We start from the raw sequence: 20,615 nt of genomic DNA on the forward strand, positions 1-20,615 counted from the left end.
AAGGGGGGAGAGAGAGGGAGGGAAGACGTGCAGGAAACCGCACAGGTCGGACTCAAACCCTGGACGTTCTGTGTCGAGGAATAAACCTCTACATGTGCACCCGCCCTACCAACTGAGCTAACCTGGCGTCATGGCCACCCGACAACCATTGTTTTCACCAAAGGAACTAGGCGATATGACGATATATGCTGTGAGGTTAAATATCCCCTGTACACCATGGTAACCACCCCTTCTAATGTTTCTTGGTGTATTAGGTCATTGTGGCGAGTATTGGAATTAAGTATGATATTTGCGATGATGTGAGTTATCCAAAAATAGTTGACAAAACAATCTTGACTGAACGTCTATGTTCTTTTTCATAAAAGTTACTATTTATTGATAAAAGATTTCATCCATAAAAATCACTCCTAAGATGAACATATAAACTCCTCAAATGCTGGGTCAAGTGTTTCTAACTGTACCTACTCATCAAACAGACCAAGGTTGAATTCTTTCAACTTTTAACATTGAACCATATTTAATCGGCAAATCATTACCACATTAGCTTTGAGACAACAGGGAACCGACGGCATACAACCAGACCAGATGAATGAAAAAGCTCAAAATGCAGTGTTTTGCGTGACGTAGGTCAGATTTCACATTTGCAACTGAAAGCGAGGGTTTATGGGAAATGTGGTCTTAACATTAACAACACAATGCCATTTGTGTGAGGCAGAGACTATCAATCATCTATAGAGTTACAATGTGTTATTAAAAGACTTGGTTTTCATTATTAATGCACATGCAATGTCCTAACACAAAAAACAAAGCACCTGGCATGGCTCTCTTATGGCCAATTCTTTTTTTCTAGATGATGTAAACAACAACATTTTTTACTGGAATTGTTGGGAATTACTGAAACTATTGGGTCTTTGTCAATTATAGAGTGTGGTCTAGACCTACTCTATCTGTAAAGTGTCTTGAGATAACACTTGTTATGATTTGATACTATCAATAAAATTGAACATAACATTGGGCTGTAGGCCTGGACCAGTCATGCACAGCAGGTAAAGGTGTTTACAGTACATGTTCATCCTTGTTGCACACCTGTTTTCCTCAGGTATATGTACGGCTATCATCTGAAGCGGTTCCAGACACTGGACCACCCAGCCGTGCCTCTCGCTGACCCGAGCAGTCTCCACGTTGAGGAAGGTGTTTGGCATCCGGCTCCACAGCACGGACACGATGGTCTGCACATCTAGACGTGGCGGGCACTGCGGCACTGGGTTCCTGTGCTCACTCTTAAATATGGCAGACGAGAGCGGCATCGCATCCTGGGAGCAGAGGCAGAAGACGGAAATAATATGAAAGATAATATTCAAAAAGGAAAACATTCTTAACTAATGGAAGTGGTTTTGGTTTTAATAATTTATCACACAACCTGGAATAAATATATATTTTTTTAAAAACACTTCAAAAGCGATTTAAATCTGTGGAGGTTTGGTGGAGACCCTGAGGGATCCTTGAGCAAACTTAATTAATATTTCATCTAGAATTATTATCCTTACATCATACCAAATAGTGTGTGTGTGTGTGTGTGTGTGTGTGTGTGTGTGTGTGTGTGTGTGTATATATATATATATATATATATATATATATATATATATATATATATATATATATATATATGTGTGTATATGTGTGTGTGTGTGTGTGTGTGTGTGTGTGTGTATTTCTTTATCATAGTTTACTTCTAACTGCTACTACTTGATGTGCTGACAGAGCTAAATACTTAATGACAGCAAAAACGTCAATTATTTGAGGATAGGACATCAAACATTAAAGAAGACCCATGAAAAATTGTTCTTCATATTGTATTATGGTGATCTATTCATTACTGTAATTGAGGTTAGGTGTACTATAGTACTAGTAAATGAGGAAGATTAAATATAAATATTTAAAACTTTCTATTTCACTGCTACACTCCATATCGTGTCCAAGCACTGCATATTGTTAGATTTGAAAAGAGACAAACCTTGATCTTCACAAATTCAAACTGGAAAAGGTTTGCACTGGTGGGGAGTACAAACACAGCTGGGAACAGCTTGGTATTTGGCTCCACCTGAAACAAAACGAAGAAAACAAAGCTCAGTCATCAACACCATAGATTTAATCATTCAGATTCATAGGATTTAATCATGCACCAAACTGAAAGAAAAGGCAGGTCTGCCCTGAACTAACCCCTTAGAAGTCCTTATTTCAGCTCGATGCAGATCTTATGATGAGCATTCTGCTCTTTTGTAGTGTCAGTTCTGGTGGCAATTTCAACAAATGTCAGAAGGATTTTAACCTCTAAGGCCCATGGATTAGCCGGTGTTTTAAATTCCAGCTCAATGAGTATCAGTTGGTGTACTGATGACAGCCATCCGAGACAAAAGATGAATACAAAGAGAAAGAAAAAACTGAAGCCATAACAGGACAAGAAGCTTTTCATCAAGTCAAAAGCCTCTTGAATCCCCCAGAAGAATCCCTCCTTTAAAAAAAAAGAAGCTGATTCACGACTAAATAGGGAGAAAATGACAGGCACAAGAAGGAGAACATAACTTGGGCGATAGAAGCTTCCCAAGGCATCATTTTGTGGTCTAGTCAGGTATTCAACTTAATGCGTTAAAACCTAAGATCAACGAGGCAAGATGAGGATTACCAAGCAGATGTCTGTCTTTGTTAAGACTCTGGTATTGAAAACAGATGAGAATTCAACTGTGCAATTTCCTAACTGCCTTTCTGCAGGTCTAATTTACAGCAGTGCAAATTAGTTTGTTATCTGAAGGAGGGTATTCTGAGTGCGTGCTGGCAATACAAACATGTCTTAGTGCCAAAGACTTCAACAACACTTGACTGCTTTTCTCCAGATGGATTAGACAATAAAAAAATATATGCCAACTCTCAGGAATACATAGGAGAAATACTGTATATTTACCACAGGAGAGAGAAATAATGACTGCACATACTGAAGTTTATGAGGCAGAGTGTTCTTGTGCGTTAGTGCTCCACGACCCACTAACTGGGCTATTATCCTTATTTACCTGATATGTTGCGGACAGCTCCTTGCCGTTGGCAGTGAAAGACACCAGGCCAGTGGCCAGGTCGATCAGACAGCCGATCTCCAGGTCAGAGTTGGAGCGGCTGGAGGAAGACGGGCCGACTGCGTCCGCTCCACACACCATGTAGCAGTTACTCCTCTGGACACTGCAGCAACACCAGCAGAACATGGGCTTGGCATGCATAAATCCATGTAAACATGAACAACCACAGGACAACGACAATTGAAAAAAAACTACCTTGTGCACAATATATTTTCATTACGTGTCACATTCATTGATCTGTGTTGACTTGTGACTCTTGCCTCATTCATATTCATTATGTTACACACAGAAGCTCTCTCTCCCATTTACTCCGCTGAATACTGAATGAGGATGAAAAAAGGATGATAAAAAAATAAGTCAATACGTCTTTGGTTCTTCAGCCGGAGACGCAGTGCCATTCCAATATGGGCTTATGAATAATCTAGAAGTCTTAGTTTACCACACTGGTTAAAATGTTTATAATTCATATAGGGTTGACTGGGAACCATTTTAATGATGATGATGATGATAAAGATATTGTGTTCATTTGTTTTATAATGCTGCCAGGTCAACTGCATCTTTGCTGTCTTAGCATCAAGCACCATAATGGGAAAAAAAAAGTCATGGACATTATTGTGTTGTCCTTGACATTTGTTCGTAGATGCTTTTACTGCAAATCATTTGTGGTATGAGTAATTTAAAAGTGTGTTCAGAGAACGATTGCTCTTTGGTTTTAAGTAAGTCTGAAAATAGTTGAGGACAACCGTTTGCAAATCAAAGACCAAATGAACCAAAACTAACTTGTGAAACAGTATTGTAGTTTCAAATGTTACCATTGGAAATTAATTTTCATTTAAATTAATTTGCTAATTGGACAGGGTCTATGGAATTACATGGTACTGCAGGAGTGAATTTCCCAAATACTTTTGCCTTTATTTGCAGTAGTTTGGGGGTTTTCATACAGCCAAAACTGCGTCCATTCACTCTTCATCAACACTCACTTACATGCTTTACTTTTTATAGTTATTCATTTATTCCAAGAACCCAGTAATTCTGCTGACTCTCCCTGTCTACATTACACCTCTCTATGTCATAATATCCTATAAACTCCAGATATATAGAAAAAGTAAGGAGCTTGCCTCTCATGGACCCGGCCCCTCTCGTCTCCCAGGGTGACGGTGACTGTTCGCGTCTTGGCGAGGCTGAAGTTTTTGCTATAGTAATGATAGTCTGGTGTGACCCAACCCACCCACACTGACGCAGGGTCCTGTCCAGCAAACACTCTCACTGAGTGGTAGTACTGCCATAAAAAAAACACAGAGCACAATATGTTACGCATAAAGAACAGAGAGCAGTCATCCATAACAATATTTTTAAGATTTTTATCTTTGAAATTTGGGTTGATTTACAGTTGTGATGCTTCCATAGTCAACAGTTCCATCTTCTTTTGGAGGATGGCTGCAGAGACAGAAATACAGCAACATGTTTTAAGAGCATCAAAGTGATCTGGGAAAAAACATTTTCATTTTCTTACTTTTATTGCAGTTGCCAAACAGAGCAAATAAACTCAGACTGAGACTAAATGATCAAATTGATTAATCTGACATTGCTACTAGTCAGACAGGCAACAGTTAAACAATTCCACTGCTGTTCCAGTGCACCGCTGATGTCTGACCTGAGCTTCAGTGATTCGTCCAGTAACTTGTCTGCCGAGTAGAACTCCACAGGCATGCTCAGCCTACAGTAGACCATGTCACTGTTGCTGTTCTGCGTGCCAAAAGTCTTGTGGGTGACCTTGAGGCAGGGAGGGCTGTCTACCGTTCCGTCGATCCTCGTCACCTTAGGAGTAGGAGTCAGGGAGAGGGAATCAAAGTCCAAAGAAGGAGATTGATAACCATTATCAATACGTTCATCAACTATAGCAGCCCTGTTCATCATAGCTATGTTTGTAAGCATACAGCACGCTAGAAACTGGCCAAACTCGTAGTTACTGGCTACCAAAGCTGCAGGTTACCAGTATCCACCTGAACTATTCGAATGAGAATCTTTGTTGCCAGAAACATAACAGGACAATACCAACAGCCACAATAATGATAATGAAAATGCTTCTTCACCTCGATATGCATGTGGTCTTGGGGTATGTTGACAAAGGTGGGAAGGCGCTTGCTGAACCACATGGTGATCTCTCTGTTCATGTTGACACCGAAGGGCTCAAACCCTTCCTGGAGACCACACATGGTGTAGTACTTGAACGTGCTGGCGTCCTTGCCCAGGTTTATATGTCCAATCTGACTCACACCCAAACTGCACACAGGGATGAAACCTGGAGGAGAATTAAGGGACATTGGTGTGTTTGCCAGGCCAATATTGGTCTATTCTAAACAGCAAATATATCAACCAGTCACGCCATCCCTTATTGCAATTTGAAGCGTTTCCTTCCCTTTCTTTTCTTTTAATTAAAAACTAACTCAAGATGTTTTCCTACCACTAACAATATAATCGGTCTCTCTGCCCTCAAGAAATACATTTAATAAAAGGTCCCATATCATGCTCACTTTCAGGTTCATACTTGTAGTTTGGGTTTACTAGAAAACGTTTAAATGCTTTAATGTTCAAAAAACACATTATCCAAACACTTTCTACCTATATACATTATAATTGTGACATCACAACCGTACAGAAGTCCTGAGGCTTGTTTGAAGGCACAGTTTCTGAAGACTGTCTGTGTGCATTTCTCTGTTGGTTGAGTGTTTTGATACTTTCACAGTATTTATATAGCATCGTACAAATGTGTACCTTTACTTCGCGTTGGAAAAACTCAGTATCATGTATGTTAGCTGTCTATAAAGCAGAATTCATTACTCTTTCAACTAAAACAAATAATTTAAATCACCTAACTTTATTCCAATGTGACTCTCTCTGTCTTGTCCTAAAGCATGGTTCATTTACAGAGTAATGGGCCATTGCCACAATGGACTTCATTAAATTGCAACATCATTAGCATTTTGTACGGTTTCTTTTGTTTTGTCTCATGCCAAATGTCAGACAACCCCAGTCCTACCTCTGGAGAACTTGTGGATGAAACACAGAATAAATAAATGAATTAGCAACAGTGTTTCCTCTATGTTGATATTACCGGTGACCGACCACGGTAAAAGTTCTGCCTTCACGGTATCAAAAATAGGGCAGACGCACAACAGGGTTTCCGCTATGTACACCGCGCACCGCCGCTCCTTCAGCTGTTTATGAAAAGTCACAAAGTCATAATTATACGACTCTGCAGAGCCGTGTGCTCTACTGAACAACAAGCAAACTGTCATCAGTTCTCTCTTCCCTTTAGGGTGAGCAACTGGAACAGTGACAGGACATCATCACTCGCCAAGTCATTGCAACCAAATAAACAACAGGGTCCCGTGAAATATGACAGCTACAGTTTATTAGAAAATAGCATTGTGGACACTGAATTTGATGAATTTACGGTTTATCAGACCCCAAATGAGACAAGAAGCTAACGCTAGCTAACGCTAGCTAACGCTGTGGTGACGGTCCCTCTGCCTTTGACGCCCCACTGCATGAGAGGCTGTATTCCTCCGACACGCTGTATTAATGTTACTCTTTTAAAACAGTTTTCCAGGTTAGTGGGGGTGCATACTGCTCAAAATCAACATGAAAAAGTAGGAAGTAATGTCAGCGTTTCATTTTTGCTGTTAACTGTCACTGTGTCTGTGATTTAAGCGGTGACGTTAAATCACCCTACGGTACCGTCTATTTGCTGGATGGTTTCAAGGTAATCATTTTTTATAATTTACAATTTACACTCTGTTTGTTAGGAATCACTTCACACAGGCCTGAAATACACACAGACATGCTGAGGATTTTCATGAGTGAGTGGGCTGCCAGTGCCGCCCTTAGTGGTACGGTGCAGAGAGCACCTGGAGGTGAACTGGCATCTCTCCAGCTACCAATCCACACTCTGTACTTTGGTCCGTACTGGGACTTGAACCAGCAACCCTCCGGTTCCCAACCCAAGTCCCTACGGACTGAGCTACTGCCACCCCTAGTAACGGTCGGTAGCTAACATTAGCAGATAACCCCGTACTTTTTGACCTTCAACACATCAAAAATTCTAAGGAAACACTGCAGAAATACATTCACTGGATTATGGAGCCCTCACCGTCCTCTGTCTCAAAGTCAGTGAAGCATAGCTCAGAGCCCTTGCTGGTGATCAGGAGCTCTCCGTTTAGGGTGAAAATCATGGATTTGTCCTCCATGTTAATCATACAACCGACCACGTCACCCTTTTTCCAAGTTTGTCCAAAGTAGCGGCTGCCTGCGTGCATACGTCGACCCTTCAGAAAAAAGACAAAGCATAAAGTTTGAGCAACATATATTATATGGTCTTGCTAATGAAAGGTTATTATCAAAGCCTACTGTACTGTAAGAACCAAAAAATTGGTCATTAACAATGTATATTTTTATACTAAACTATTTATTTCCTCCACCAAGATCTAAAATGTATCTCATATCATACTGATTCATAATCAGTATTGAACGTCCACAGAATTTCAAAGTAAAGTGTCCTTTAAAACTCATAATATTTAAAATAACTTGTTGCCAGGCCAGTCATCTTCCCCTCTATTGCTGGTATAGCTGTAATACAGCAAGGATGGATGAATGATGGCTGCTGCTGAAGTAAAATGGTACAATATGTCCTAACAGAGCTGGTTTACCCTGTATCCATCAAAGACGAAGGCCTGGTCATCCGTTCCCATTTCGACATCGGGCCTGCAGCCTGGTCTGGCCCAGCCAACCCTCATATCGCCTCCACTCAGGGCCTCAAACTCAAAGTACCACTTTCCCGTCTTCACCGCATACGTCTGCTCCACACGGAAGAAGCGGATGTTCTCAACGTTCTCATCTTCCATTGTATGGAGGGCTTGGGATGGGGGAAACATAAAAAAACAGATGCTTTGACTTCATAGGTTAGTTAATTAACAAATGACAGAAATTATATGTAGCTAATTTTAGCCAACATTTTAGCATCAGTATCAATGTATACAATTAGAGGTCAACTGATCAAATTGGCCATACCACTAAATATGAAAATATGTAGTGCCCTTAGTATAATACTACAATAATTAGTGCATACAGTATCCCAACAAAGTCAATCCTGATGTGAAATAGAAGCAAACTGGCAAGTAATCATTTTGAAAACTGTAGTGTTAAAATGCCAAATGAAACTTGACAACATGTAGTACTACAGCTGTCCATAGCTGATGGCTGCACATGTGAATTTAGGTCAAAATATCTTTGTAATACTGGTTCACAACAGTTTCCATAGCTGTTTTAATAAAAAATATTATTAGCCAAAATATCCCATTGTGAATACTATATTCCTGTTTGAGTTGACACTTAAGCTCCATGAATGTAGGATTGGACTTTTTCTGCAAATGCCCACTTCTGAAATGTTAACTAGAATACAGCCGTGCTTTCACATGATTATACTGTGTATTCTAACCTAGTGAAATTATTGTATACAGGTTTCATTGACCCTACAACAGTCAGTCAGCCTAAATTGTAGCTGGCCCTGTAAAATTTGAACTTGGCCAAAAACATTAAACCAGGATTTATAAGGTATTTGTGTGGCATCAACTGTGTCAGTAACATGTTCTTACACTCCTGGTCTGGGGGGTCAATGTCATATCCATATCCAACCATGGTCCTGATGGCCTCTCTCAGACTGTCTCTGTTAGATTTCTTTGTGCGTTCGTCCAGTAAAGCGTATGGCACCAGGCGAGGATTACGCCTGCTCTTCAGATCCTGACACGAAAAGAAGAAAAAACATGCTAAAACACACAATAGAGGAAACATGCAAGTAGGATAAAGACAAGCATATAATATAAATACTGTTTCAGCAAAAATCTCCAATAAAATAGATAATTCATTAATAACTATACTCTAATTTAAAGGCCATACTAGATGTTAGAATAATTACATTATCAAATGATAGACAGGACCATTGAAGAGATATTAAAGTTCATTTTACTTGAGAACCCAACAAGGAGGCCTTCTCCGCACTACAGAATAGTACAGACAACGACCTAACGAAAAGCTCTCTACAGCTGCTTTTTATAATAAATGTAATAAATCATGAATCATCAATTGTTATCTTGTCAGAGTCGATGATGTCTCCCCTATCTGGTCTGGGAGGGCATGCATGCCCTCAGGAACACACCGTGCTTAGACAAGGACACGCGATGGCTCCAGTTATCTTGTTTAGAGTATTCAGTATAATAATAATAAAAAAAGTTTAATAATAACAACAGAGAAAGTATGTAAATCAAACACTAGTGTACTGCCAGTTCATTTTTAAATGGAAGGAATAATGACTTTTACCTGCTGGATGCCATAGGTCCATCCTTGTTTAATTCTGTCTTTGGCCCACACGTTGTGTGCATTCTCGGCCAGTTTATCAACTAGAACCTCCTGACCTGCAGTCAGTTTCACGTCAGAGAGGTCCAGTGGCGCAGGCTTATAACCATTAGACATCATGTAGCTGCAAAAGAAACAACATTACAAAACTTTTGCATTTTATGAAAATCATGTTCCCGTTTCCCAAAACACTCAAACAACCTTTTATCAATCTAGTAACAAAACCAATGTATCAGATATTACAGCTTGAACAAAAGGCAAGGGAATACCATATCAAAATAACTTTCTAAATAAATACAACCATTACAAAGTAAATAACAAAAATGCTGCAGTGTCTTCATGTGTTTCAGATACGCGTTTCTTGACAACAAAAACATTTGTTACCGTTTTCAAAAGGAGATAATTCAAACAAAAAGCTCTAAAAGTACGTGAAATTTAACTAAAAATAGATTTAATGGTGTCTTTCAGAGTGGGAAGACTAAAATCAAAGTAAGCAATGATGCCTTTGTTACCTTAATAAACTCAATCCACAATTATAGAATGAGTGTATTCATGACTGGATGTACAACTATTATCAACATCAGTAAATCTGACAATCATATTGCTACAGGGATATTCCTACAGGGATATTCCATAACATCTAGACTTTAACCGGTTGACATCATGTAGCATACAGAAAAATGCATCCTATTTGTTTCTTGATATTCAAGGGGCTGTCATAAGAAAAAAAAAAACTGCAAACTTACTCTTTGGGAAGTTTTATTTTCTTCAGATCGTCCTCAGCATTAACATAGACCTGGGAAACATGGCATCCAAGCGCCAACAGGGTCCTGAGGATAAAAGAGATTTTTAAAGGAGAAAGAGAGCTAAAGACCAAAACTGATATCAATACTCCAGCCCCCTTACACTTTGTTTCAACCTTACACCAGCAGAATCTATTGAGAAACTGCTACATTTTTAACACAGCTCATTAGCCATTGATAAATCTTAGTCAAACGATAATTACATTGTGAATAGTAGCCGGATATGTCTGTGTGGATACATGGCTTATTGAGCATTTGGCTTGGCTTTATTGAGCCAAGCCAAATGTTTTTACAGTGAGATGACTCAGTAGTTGGCTCAAATAAGCTTTGGACCCAATATTTCTTACAAATCAATACTGGAATTCACTCAGGAGATGCAAGTCATTACAAGCACTGCTTTAATCTGAGCCTCAATCTGCTCTCGTGCAGCATTTCAGCAAGGAGTGTTTCCATAAAATAGGTAATTGGATTATTTAGTGATCTGTCCAGCCTTACTTAAGTGTTTCACTAGACATCTGCACGTTGTAGTTCCTTTCAGTTTCAGGCAGCTTGCTGAAATCCACAAGGCAAGGGTGCTGCCTCTTGTTGTCATCACGAACCTGAGGAGAAAGCAGTTGGTGTCACATGAGGAATTCACAACAAACCTGTCCATCCATTACTGCGAAAACACCCCAAAAAGAAAATATGATTAAGCGTGGCTCAGTGTTCAGAAAATTTAAAAAAACTGGAGTGCAGCCAAGCAGTCTGCAGTGGACATTGTTTTCCACATAGACTAATTCTAGCCTCAGGTATTTTTTTGTTATTTTTTTAATAAAGCAGATACAAGCCTTAATCAGCTCAGAAAAGACAGTCACACTGGCAAGAGCCTCAACTGTCCTTGATCCAGTCTTGAAGTCAGTGCAATGTCACTTTGAACTCAGAGGTTTGTTACAGCAAATTAAATACCAAGAAGGTGTTTGGACCTAAATGTTGTCCTTAATAAACTGTAAGACCTAAGTTTCCTCCGAGTGGAACTTTCTCCCAGTCTTAATTAATGTTGATGCCATACGCTTGGAAGGTAAGACACTCATTAAGTTTGTTAAATGGCCACTGTGGCGACAGCCTCAGTGGGAAATGATTCCGTGATAACCACTACAGTATAAAAGAGGCAGCGTGTGCGTTTAGACTTCTAACAGACTTTCGTCTGCAGGGAGCAGGAAGAGTGACTGACAGTTTAATGATGGGAGAGAGAGAGAGACTAACTGTGAAGGCAAGAAGGATTGAAATCTTAATGTTATAAAAAGGACTCACTGCAGTTAACCACTTCCCCATGAACTACATGTCTGCACATCCAACTGAAAATTAACAGTTTCTGACCTTATAAAATAATTACTTGTAACCAACCAGAATATACTAAGTAGATCTGTCACCAATACCATTTATGGTAATTTGTGTCTTCAAATTGATATTCAGGCCTTAAACAAGCCATACCAGAGGTCTGTTATATTTTGTTTGGAAAAGTGATTCATTTTTGTCTATTATTTTAAAACACTAGTGCAGTGCCAGTCGAAAACTTGCCTGTTTGGAACAGGCTGATATCTCGTCCTTTTATTCTGTAGCTGTTTACTAACAGGCCAATATCAGTCAACCGAAGCAGCAGTCAACCCCAAACTGCTGCCATGTACTTCAAAAGGACATAGATATTAGAGTTAATGAGCCATTAACATGCATTTTACTGGAGAGGGCTCATTTGACCTTTGTCAGCCACCCTTTCCAAATATACCCAGGGTGTTTTTGTGTGTTGAATTCTGATGATGGATAGCAGCTTTACCTTGCCATAGGTCCAGCCCAGTTCAATCTTGTTCATCCCCCACAGTTCGTGGATGTTTTCTGCCAGCTTGTCCCGGACGTTGTCCAGGTGAGGGGGAAGAACAATCTGCAGAGAGAGAAGGGAAACAGATGGTACAGTTGGATGATTAAAAGATGCCAATGGGCCAACAAATAAATTCCTCCTGACTTTGCAAGTATTAGAATTCTGTGGATTGTAGCAACTTTCCCTTTATTTTGGCTTTGTTACACCAAGGTATTAGGTCTGCATTTGTGCTTCAGGGCCACTGTAGAACTGAATGATATACAGTATAACTGGTGTGTAACACAAACTGAATTAATCTCTTTGGAGAGATTCCTGAAACCCCCCAAGGCTTCAAAAATGCATAAGATTTATTTTATTTTCAAACAATCCTTGAACAAAAAGGAACAGCAGACCAGCAATAGTGTGGAAATAATCAGCAAAGTTGGCTGCAGTTGGTCAATATTTCAACTATTTTTGAGTTCAAGCTCAATTCAGGAAGTGGATTTTCTTCAAAACTGAAAGTATTTTTCTACAAGAATGTTATCTCTATGATCTAAATAATAACCACAAATCAATGTGCTGTCATAATCACAAAAATATAACCAAAAAATGTTACAGTATTTTGAAAAATAGTGTACAAGTGAAATAGAGCAAGACTTAATGCCTAAAACAATCTCTTGTTTATTACTTCTCATTTTTAAAATACACATACATAATATTAATTAATTATTTTGCTGTATCTTGAATTTACTGATGCAAAAGTAATCTTTCCCTAATTAGGGTTGTGCCGATGGACGATATCATCGTCCATCGTGATGGCTGGCTGACATCACAATGGAGAGCCACCATCGTGATGCCCCCCCACCCACCCTGTCAAACACACTAATCCTAGTCGCGGGCGCTGGACGGGAAATTGACAAGTGCGTCGGTCTTAAACTAGTAAAGACACAAAGACAGGACATAGGGCTCCTTAAGTGGAAGCTACTTTTCCACCTTTACGTGCAACCTATTTATGAAAAAGACCATTGCTTTGAGCAGACTGGATTGGCTGTAGTGATACAATGTCTCTCTCTCCCTGTCAGTTGTAGCTCGCTCTACCTTCTAGTAACGTTGGACGCAGCGGTCTCGAGTGAGAGAGAAAAAAGCGTTAATGTGGAACGCTATCACACTTTCCTTTCTCCCCTCATTGGACTAAGTTTGTCGACACTACTCTGTGCGTGCATCAATAAGTAAGTCTGAGGTCCTGTAGGTACGGGACGATGTTATGTAGGATTTATGAATGTACGTTAGCAACAGTAGGCTAATTCACGAGGGTGCTATTTTATGTGTGAGCTAATATTGCGCATCTGTTCATGTGCGCTGCAAGAGTTATGTTTCTGTTTATTGAATGCGTTATTCAGTGCAAACATAACCAATAATGTAGTTTTAATCTCAGTGATGATGGTTATTGCTGTCGCTCTGTTGAAGGCAAACGTCCCACTGTACTGTCGTTACGCAGATCACGGACATCTGATTGATGCACCGTACTTAAGTAGGTCAAGTTGTAAAACCTACCAGCAGGGCACCATTTACAGAGAGCATTTAAATGTATGTCTAATCGTTTCTATGTTAACTGTTGGCCCATAGTAGTAGAAAAAAATATTTATGGCCCCGACGACGATATCATTGTCCATCACGATGTTTTACTGTAAACATCGTCAACTGCCAATTTAGGGGACATCGCCCAACCCTATCCCTAATGGTGATATCCTCACCTGGCTGGTGTCAACAGGAGTGGGGATGAAGGAGGCCTGAGAGAGGAACGTGGTGGTTCCCAGCAGGTCACGGACCCCCTCATGGTCCCTCTTGTAGTCCTTCACAGGCTCTACATTCATCTTCTCTTTGGGCAACAGCGCCTCGTAGCATGGAGAGTAACCAGCGGGTGGCAGGAATTTAAAATCTCCGTGGCGTCCACCCAACAGGAAACGGGCCCTTAAATGAGAAGATACATAAAATTGCAGGATGTTGCGTAATAATATTCTGACTCTAAACTTCACCATAGGTATTTTAAGAGTTTCTTTTTACTTTCAATGAATTTCAAAACCTACAATTTTTTACTGAATTACAATTCAGTAAACAGCACTCCACATCTCTGGCATTACTTACAGTAACACCAGGGCTGTAATTTAACCATCTTCTCATGAATCTTTCTGCCAAAAATGCACTTTGTACCTAGTGTCAATATAATCAAAGTTTTAGGAAGATTGTGGCTTTTAAGGAAAGACGTCAGTTTTCTTTGTGCGGTTTATTGTTGCTGATCAGACAGGAGGCCAATTGAGTACATTTTACATTTAACTTTTACATAAACTACATCATTAACTTATATTTAAAGTGGCCATAGGCTGACAAGCTGTACTGTAATTGCATCTCAATTATAAAAACAGCGCCAGCAAAGAATAAAAACAAGCCATTCTATTGGGATTGCATCATCGTTTCACTTCCCAATTATGAATGTGGAGCCTTCACTTACTTGACACCGGCAGAGAAGCTGACGACGGGGAAGAATAATCCGTCGGTGTTGAAGTCCTCGAACATGCCCTGGACAGGCTGCCCGTTGATCCTGAAGGACATGCTGGGAGCGCCCAAATCTAGACAGCAGCTGACCACATCATCTGAGTTCAGCAGGTGCTGGTTAATGGAGGCCACGGCCCTCGGGACTCGGCCTAGACAACATTGGGCAGAGACAGAGAGGGAGGATGGATGGCTGTTAAGGCAACAAAGTCATTGCGAATGTAGGTCAGGGTGATGGCCGAGCAGAAGAGAGGGGAGCAGAGAGGTGGAGAGATGTGTGATGAGTGCTTTTTAAGGGATGACATAAAATGGATGAGAGGAGGTGATGGGTAGATTTGGAAGGGAAGAGAGGTGAAATAGGTGTTATGCTTTCAGGATGAGAGCAGAGACGAGGGGGCATTCAAGGACTTATAGCCTCTAAGCATCAAGTCGACAGTTGGCTATACAAATTCAAACTACTGACAAGTCATACCTGCGTATCTGCAATTAGCTAGCCTTCACTTTTGCAGTGTGTTTGCAACTTGAAGATGTTAGGCATTTGCATTAAATTCCTTATGGAAGGTCTAAGGTGGTAGCCTGGTCCTACCAGACTGAGTCAACCAGAGAGTCTGGCCACTCTCCATTGACAAGTGTTAACTTCCTTGAAGGCAGGTACTCTGTTGAAGTTTAAAACTATTGGATCTTCCCAGAGCCACTCTGGATATGCCATAATCAATCGCTAATGTTTGGTCGTAATGTCGGCTTAGCATCGCTAGCGTTGGCCTTAGCCAACTCCTTCACCACTAAAGGAGTGAGCTGCCCGAACTCTGTGGGGAGGAGGGCCACAACATCATGGCCACCAACAACAAAACTCAGCAAAGACTTGCTCGGGCTTTAACGTCTGGATATTTGGCAGGGTTGCCACAACGGACCGAATGGCTTCGCTCGCATCTTTCTCCGCCGCCATTACGGAACTCACCGAAGGGTACTGAACCTCAACGTCATCATTCTCAGCCACTCCCGCTGATTGGACCGGTAAAGATTTGACCGGAGAAAACCCAAGAATATACCGCTAACCCAGACGGAGTACTGAAGGAAAATGAAAATTGAACGGAAGTACGTAGGAGGGCGGAGCCAGGCTACTAAGGTGGAGGTTTTATGGTGGAATTTTGTATCTGTATTTCTGACTTTGTCCTGAATGAAATAATGAAAAGAGTAACCTTCAGAGAGGTGGAGAGGCGACAGCAGGCTTCTGCATTATTGACAGTAAGTTCTGTTGAGGCAAAGTCCTTCCAAATCCACAAGACTTGTTCTTTTTGTATTGTACACCATACTGCCTTGGAATTACTTCATACAAATTAGCATATAAAGAGGTTTACCAGTTTATATTATATCAAATAGACAAAACAGATCCAAGTCAAAAGTAACAGAATTTCAAACATAGCTGTACATAGCTTTACATGTTTATGGTTTAAAGGCCTTAAAATGTTGATTTTAAATCTTTTTTTAACATACTTAAAAAACAAACCCCAAAAAACACATTATTTCTGAAGAGTTTAACACTTACAATCTCAGCAGATCTGTTTCATCAGAACAATTCTAAATGTGGCAGAAAATACTGTATTCACGTAGGACCTCATCGCTTATAGCAAGAAGCGGATTTGAAAAATATGTGTGTAGGGCCTATAAGTAAATGCACTGGGACCCAGTGGTGCTGGTCTTATATAAGATGCCTACCTGACCAGAGATGAAGCCCATCAAAGCTGTAAGAGTAGAGGTCATCCCCGACACCGTTGCCACCCCATCCCTCTCCTCCACCGGGGTACGGAGCGTAGCCTTTAGTGTTGGCCCAGCCTACCCTCAGGTGGGTCGGCTCTCCGGTTACAAAGTGGTCCACCTGGTCGGTCACCAGCTCAAAATACCACTTCTTATACTGAGCTGAACCTTCAGCCACGCCCAAGAAGATGTTTGGCCTCATACTGGAGGTGATAAGAGAGGAAGAAGCTTATATGAAGCAAAGCGTGTTTAATAATCAAATAGTAGTTAAATCACAGAATAAAAATCACTGAAATACATTCTGTTAAACCCCAAAAGCCACATTTTCACATGTCCTCCCATCAACCCATCCAAAACATCACCTGGCTTCTGGGAGAACATCTTGACACAATAAGGTACAAACATCTATATTACATTTTAACAAGTTATGATGATGACTCACTTAAAGTGAAAGTTTGAGCCCATAAACACTTATTCACATAAATTATTCACAAGTTGATGAATACAATTATTAAGAGGCTTTTTCTCTTTTTTTAACCTCTGAACATCATTGACCAGTCGAGTCTGAAGCAGCAGGTCCCTCTTTGGAAGCAGGTTGTCACAGATCAGATTCTGATTGGTTCTCACTGCCACCCCGTTACAAACACAGAGGGAACACAGGACATCCAGAATCTACAAGAGAGGAGATAACACTTAATGTCAGCCATTTTGTATTGCTCTACTTTGTTTTTTAAAAGTGTTGCACAACTTCTCACCTTACTAAGATGAGATTCCACACCTTGCTTTTCAGTTAAATTATCAGTTGTTCACTCAGATTCTCTGCAAGCTGTAATGCTTGTGGCAATGCACACTCTATAAAGGGCCCTCAAGTCAACACGGCCATAGGCTTCCACCTGCCACTCATGAAATAACAGCTGTTGTTTACGAGGATGCCCTTTCATGCCTGGTACAATTTACAGGGTAAATATTAAGTGGCTGTGACATTTGAACACAGCATGTAAAACACATGGTAGGAATGTCAACAAACACAAGAATGTTGTTAGACATCAATCCTCATAAAAAAGATTTAAATACATTTTTCTAGTTCTAACTTGTTAGCTTGACTTTTGTTCAAAAGTGATTGAGGTTTAATAAACTGATATGTCTGTGTAATGGGTTTAGTTTTGCTGTTGTCACCCATTGCAGAGGGAGAAGAAAGGATTTGGAGGCTGAGATAAAGGTTATGCCCACTACTATGGGTTTTGCAGTCAAATTTAGTTTTGTCCGCTAAGAGTACACTTGAATTTGTAATAAACTCAAAAGAGAAAAAAGAAGAAAATCCATTCAAATAGAATTAGAAATAAGTAGACATCATGAGTAACATTATATAATTCCCTGCATTTTATGGAACAAATTGGCATTTCAAAATATTTCTGAAATATCACAGGTATCTTTTTACAAGATATTTGTTTTTTACAGCTCGGCTTAATGCTAACTCGCTAAATGTCAGCATGTTGCACAGCATTATATCAAATGTAGGCCATGCATGGTAACAAGGTAACATTTATTAATAAAATCATTATTATTATTATCATTATTTTTTGTTAGTTTAACATGCTAGCCTTAGCATATCATCATCCTGTTGTTAATGTGCTCATATTATGCTCATTTTCAGGTTCATAATAGTATTTAGAGGTTATATCAGAATAGGTTCACATGGTTTCATTTTCAAAAAACACCATATTTTTAGCTAAAGAGTGAGGAATCTCAGTTCTATTCCATCTTTGTTGGGTCAGCACTACTAGCCAGTCAGAAGCAAAGTATGAGGGTATGCCACGCTAGCAGCTAGGCGAGCATTATAACGTGTGTTACAAAGTGACGCACATTTGTCACTGAAGTAAAGGCTGGACTACAATAGAGCAGTTTGGAGCAGTTTGTGAACAGTGTTTTCTGTTGGAGATGGTAAGTCCCTTTGGGGTGGACTTTGGGCTTTTTCATTTTGTAAACCCATTAAATGCAAAAAAATAAATAAAAAATACATGGAGTCGTATGGAATTATATGAGTTCAAACCAGGAGGCAACTGCTGTCATATTAATGCCCACCTTGTGGTTGCGTCCATGCTTGTAGAGCAGAGAGATGATGGATTTAATGTGACCTCTCTGAATGATGTTCAGAGCCTCTGGACTTTCCACCAAGATACAGTGGAGGACTTCCAGGATCCCTGAGAGGTCAGACAAAAATATTTGTCATTATCAGAACAAATGTATATTAAATAGACCACATCTTAGGCTCAGTAGAATAACATTTCTGTAAAATGCTATAAGGGTTTGGCATTTCCCATAATACCTGATGAAGATTCCAGTCTCTCCAGTTTGCTGACCAACCAGTCCAATTTGCGGGAAAACTGGGTGCAGTTGTTTCTGTTCCCACGAATCAGTGCGGCTGAACAAAAGATAAAGTTTCCACAAGGTTTAACAAAAATACAAACAAGGTTTACTAAAGACATGAATCAAATAGATCCAAGCAGCTGACTTGTACATAAGTGGATGTTACAGAACGGAATGACTTATAATGAAAATAAGTTCACCATTTTCCTGTGAACATCCTCGGTCCAGAGGTAGATATTAAAATTCAATCAATCTGACACACCTGACCAAAATACATGGGACGGATCTTGAAGCCACTGTGAAGTTAGGCGCTCTATGTTCTATAAAAGGTTGAGGTGTATTCCGTTGTGCCCTTTCTCTGCCACCGTGGTGACATTAACAAGTCTCCTTATTACTTTACTGTCTCGTTTTTCACCATTAGGATTTAGGGACACTAGACTGATAATGCCCATGAAACAATTTTCAGCACTTTGTGCCCAAGGAATACTGATGGGTGTCTAATCTCTTTTAATTCTGTCTTTTCAGGAAGCTATCATTCAATATGAACACATGGATAGAGCCAAGCCACGAGGCAAGGGCAACGATGTTCAATCTAAGTTATGTGAATGTAAAATTAAAAGTCAGAGACAGAGAGGAGAACCTGAGGCTACACAGACTACAGACTTCAAAGAACGGTTACATTAGCATACACTATAATAAGTGATATAGAAAGCCACCACTAATTGCCGCCAATTAAGTAGGACAGACTAAGCTTTTAGTAATAATAATACTTATACCATTTCAATTTCAATGAAAAGAAACAATCGTAAAAAAAACGGAATAAATTGATTATTTTTGCATCTGAAGAGCATCCTGCAATCTTTTACTATGGGATTAAAAGCCCATATCTGTAATTCATTTTGCATACCTACTGTACACAATGTATAATACTGCATACTTGTAACTTAACACCTGAAAATCTTGTTTTAACTGACCTCCAGTGGATAAATGTCTCATCTGCTGCAGTGATGGACAGGTGTACAATTCATACAAATCTTTATAATGCACAATGATATGTCATAAAGAGGTAAGTACCTTGTCAATTACTGGAGAAACAAACCTTATGATTTAGCACCATGGATGAATTTGATGTCCATGTCCTCATCATTAAACAGATAAGTTGACCAGCTTGACAGATAACTAACTAGGTGTGCTCCTTTATAACAGACTGGCAGAGTTACTATGGGAAAGAGTGGAGGTCAGGACATGCACAATTCATCATGCAAAACCCTCTTCGCCAGACCGCCTTCACATCCTTGGGGGTGACCTCTCAGTGGGCAAGAATGGAGCATACTCACAAGAGTGTATTTGTGTGTTTAATGTGTGTGCATGTGGGAGTACATGCTGGGGAGGTGAATAATATAAGGGCAGTCAAGGTGAGCCGAGGGGAAGCTGTTGATGGAAAAGGTACTATGACAGCAAAACAAACAAACCCAAGAAAAAGTTGTCCAAACTAAAAAACATTTTCAGGGTCAGTGCTTTAAGCATTCATGACTCGACACAGGCCCAGAGAGTACAGGATAATGCCGGCACCTGTGATGGCTGGCTTTTTGTTAATGACGCTATTATTTCTTCAAATATGCAGCTCAATGCCTCATAATGTGCTGACGCTGATCGCAGAGCAGATTATCAAAGAAGAATCCAAGACGCATTCTGTCTTTGCGTCTCTCCCCACTCCCTTGTCACAAATAGTTACAAATGAATGTCACGTAAAAAGATGTCACCAGCTGTGAA

General features: G+C 40.0%; 1 protein-coding gene across 5 annotated transcripts in view; it reads right to left on the reverse strand.

Moving 5' to 3' along the window:
• Positions 1-20,615, reverse strand: part of ryr3 (ryanodine receptor 3) — a 125,948-nt gene that overhangs the window by 63,431 nt on the left and 41,902 nt on the right. For all 5 annotated transcript variants that reach the window (XM_028604543.1, XM_028604541.1, XM_028604542.1 and 2 more), the window contains 20 exons: positions 18,802-18,897; positions 18,558-18,676; positions 17,014-17,147; positions 16,437-16,678; positions 14,680-14,872; positions 13,925-14,141; positions 12,150-12,254; positions 10,835-10,938; positions 10,283-10,366; positions 9,501-9,660; positions 8,780-8,924; positions 7,835-8,040; positions 7,279-7,453; positions 5,219-5,427; positions 4,780-4,943; positions 4,514-4,562; positions 4,244-4,404; positions 3,066-3,228; positions 2,015-2,101; positions 1,087-1,313 (listed from right to left, as the gene is read on the reverse strand). In XM_028604543.1, coding sequence (XP_028460344.1) covers positions 1,087-1,313; positions 2,015-2,101; positions 3,066-3,228; positions 4,244-4,404; positions 4,514-4,562; positions 4,780-4,943; positions 5,219-5,427; positions 7,279-7,453; positions 7,835-8,040; positions 8,780-8,924; positions 9,501-9,660; positions 10,283-10,366; positions 10,835-10,938; positions 12,150-12,254; positions 13,925-14,141; positions 14,680-14,872; positions 16,437-16,678; positions 17,014-17,147; positions 18,558-18,676; positions 18,802-18,897 — 3,040 coding nt within the window. The remainder of the gene's footprint in view (positions 1-1,086; positions 1,314-2,014; positions 2,102-3,065; positions 3,229-4,243; positions 4,405-4,513; positions 4,563-4,779; positions 4,944-5,218; positions 5,428-7,278; positions 7,454-7,834; positions 8,041-8,779; positions 8,925-9,500; positions 9,661-10,282; positions 10,367-10,834; positions 10,939-12,149; positions 12,255-13,924; positions 14,142-14,679; positions 14,873-16,436; positions 16,679-17,013; positions 17,148-18,557; positions 18,677-18,801; positions 18,898-20,615) is intronic.

Source organism: Perca flavescens, chromosome 18, assembly GCF_004354835.1.
Source record: "Perca flavescens isolate YP-PL-M2 chromosome 18, PFLA_1.0, whole genome shotgun sequence".
NCBI classification, from domain to species: domain Eukaryota; kingdom Metazoa; phylum Chordata; class Actinopteri; order Perciformes; family Percidae; genus Perca; species Perca flavescens.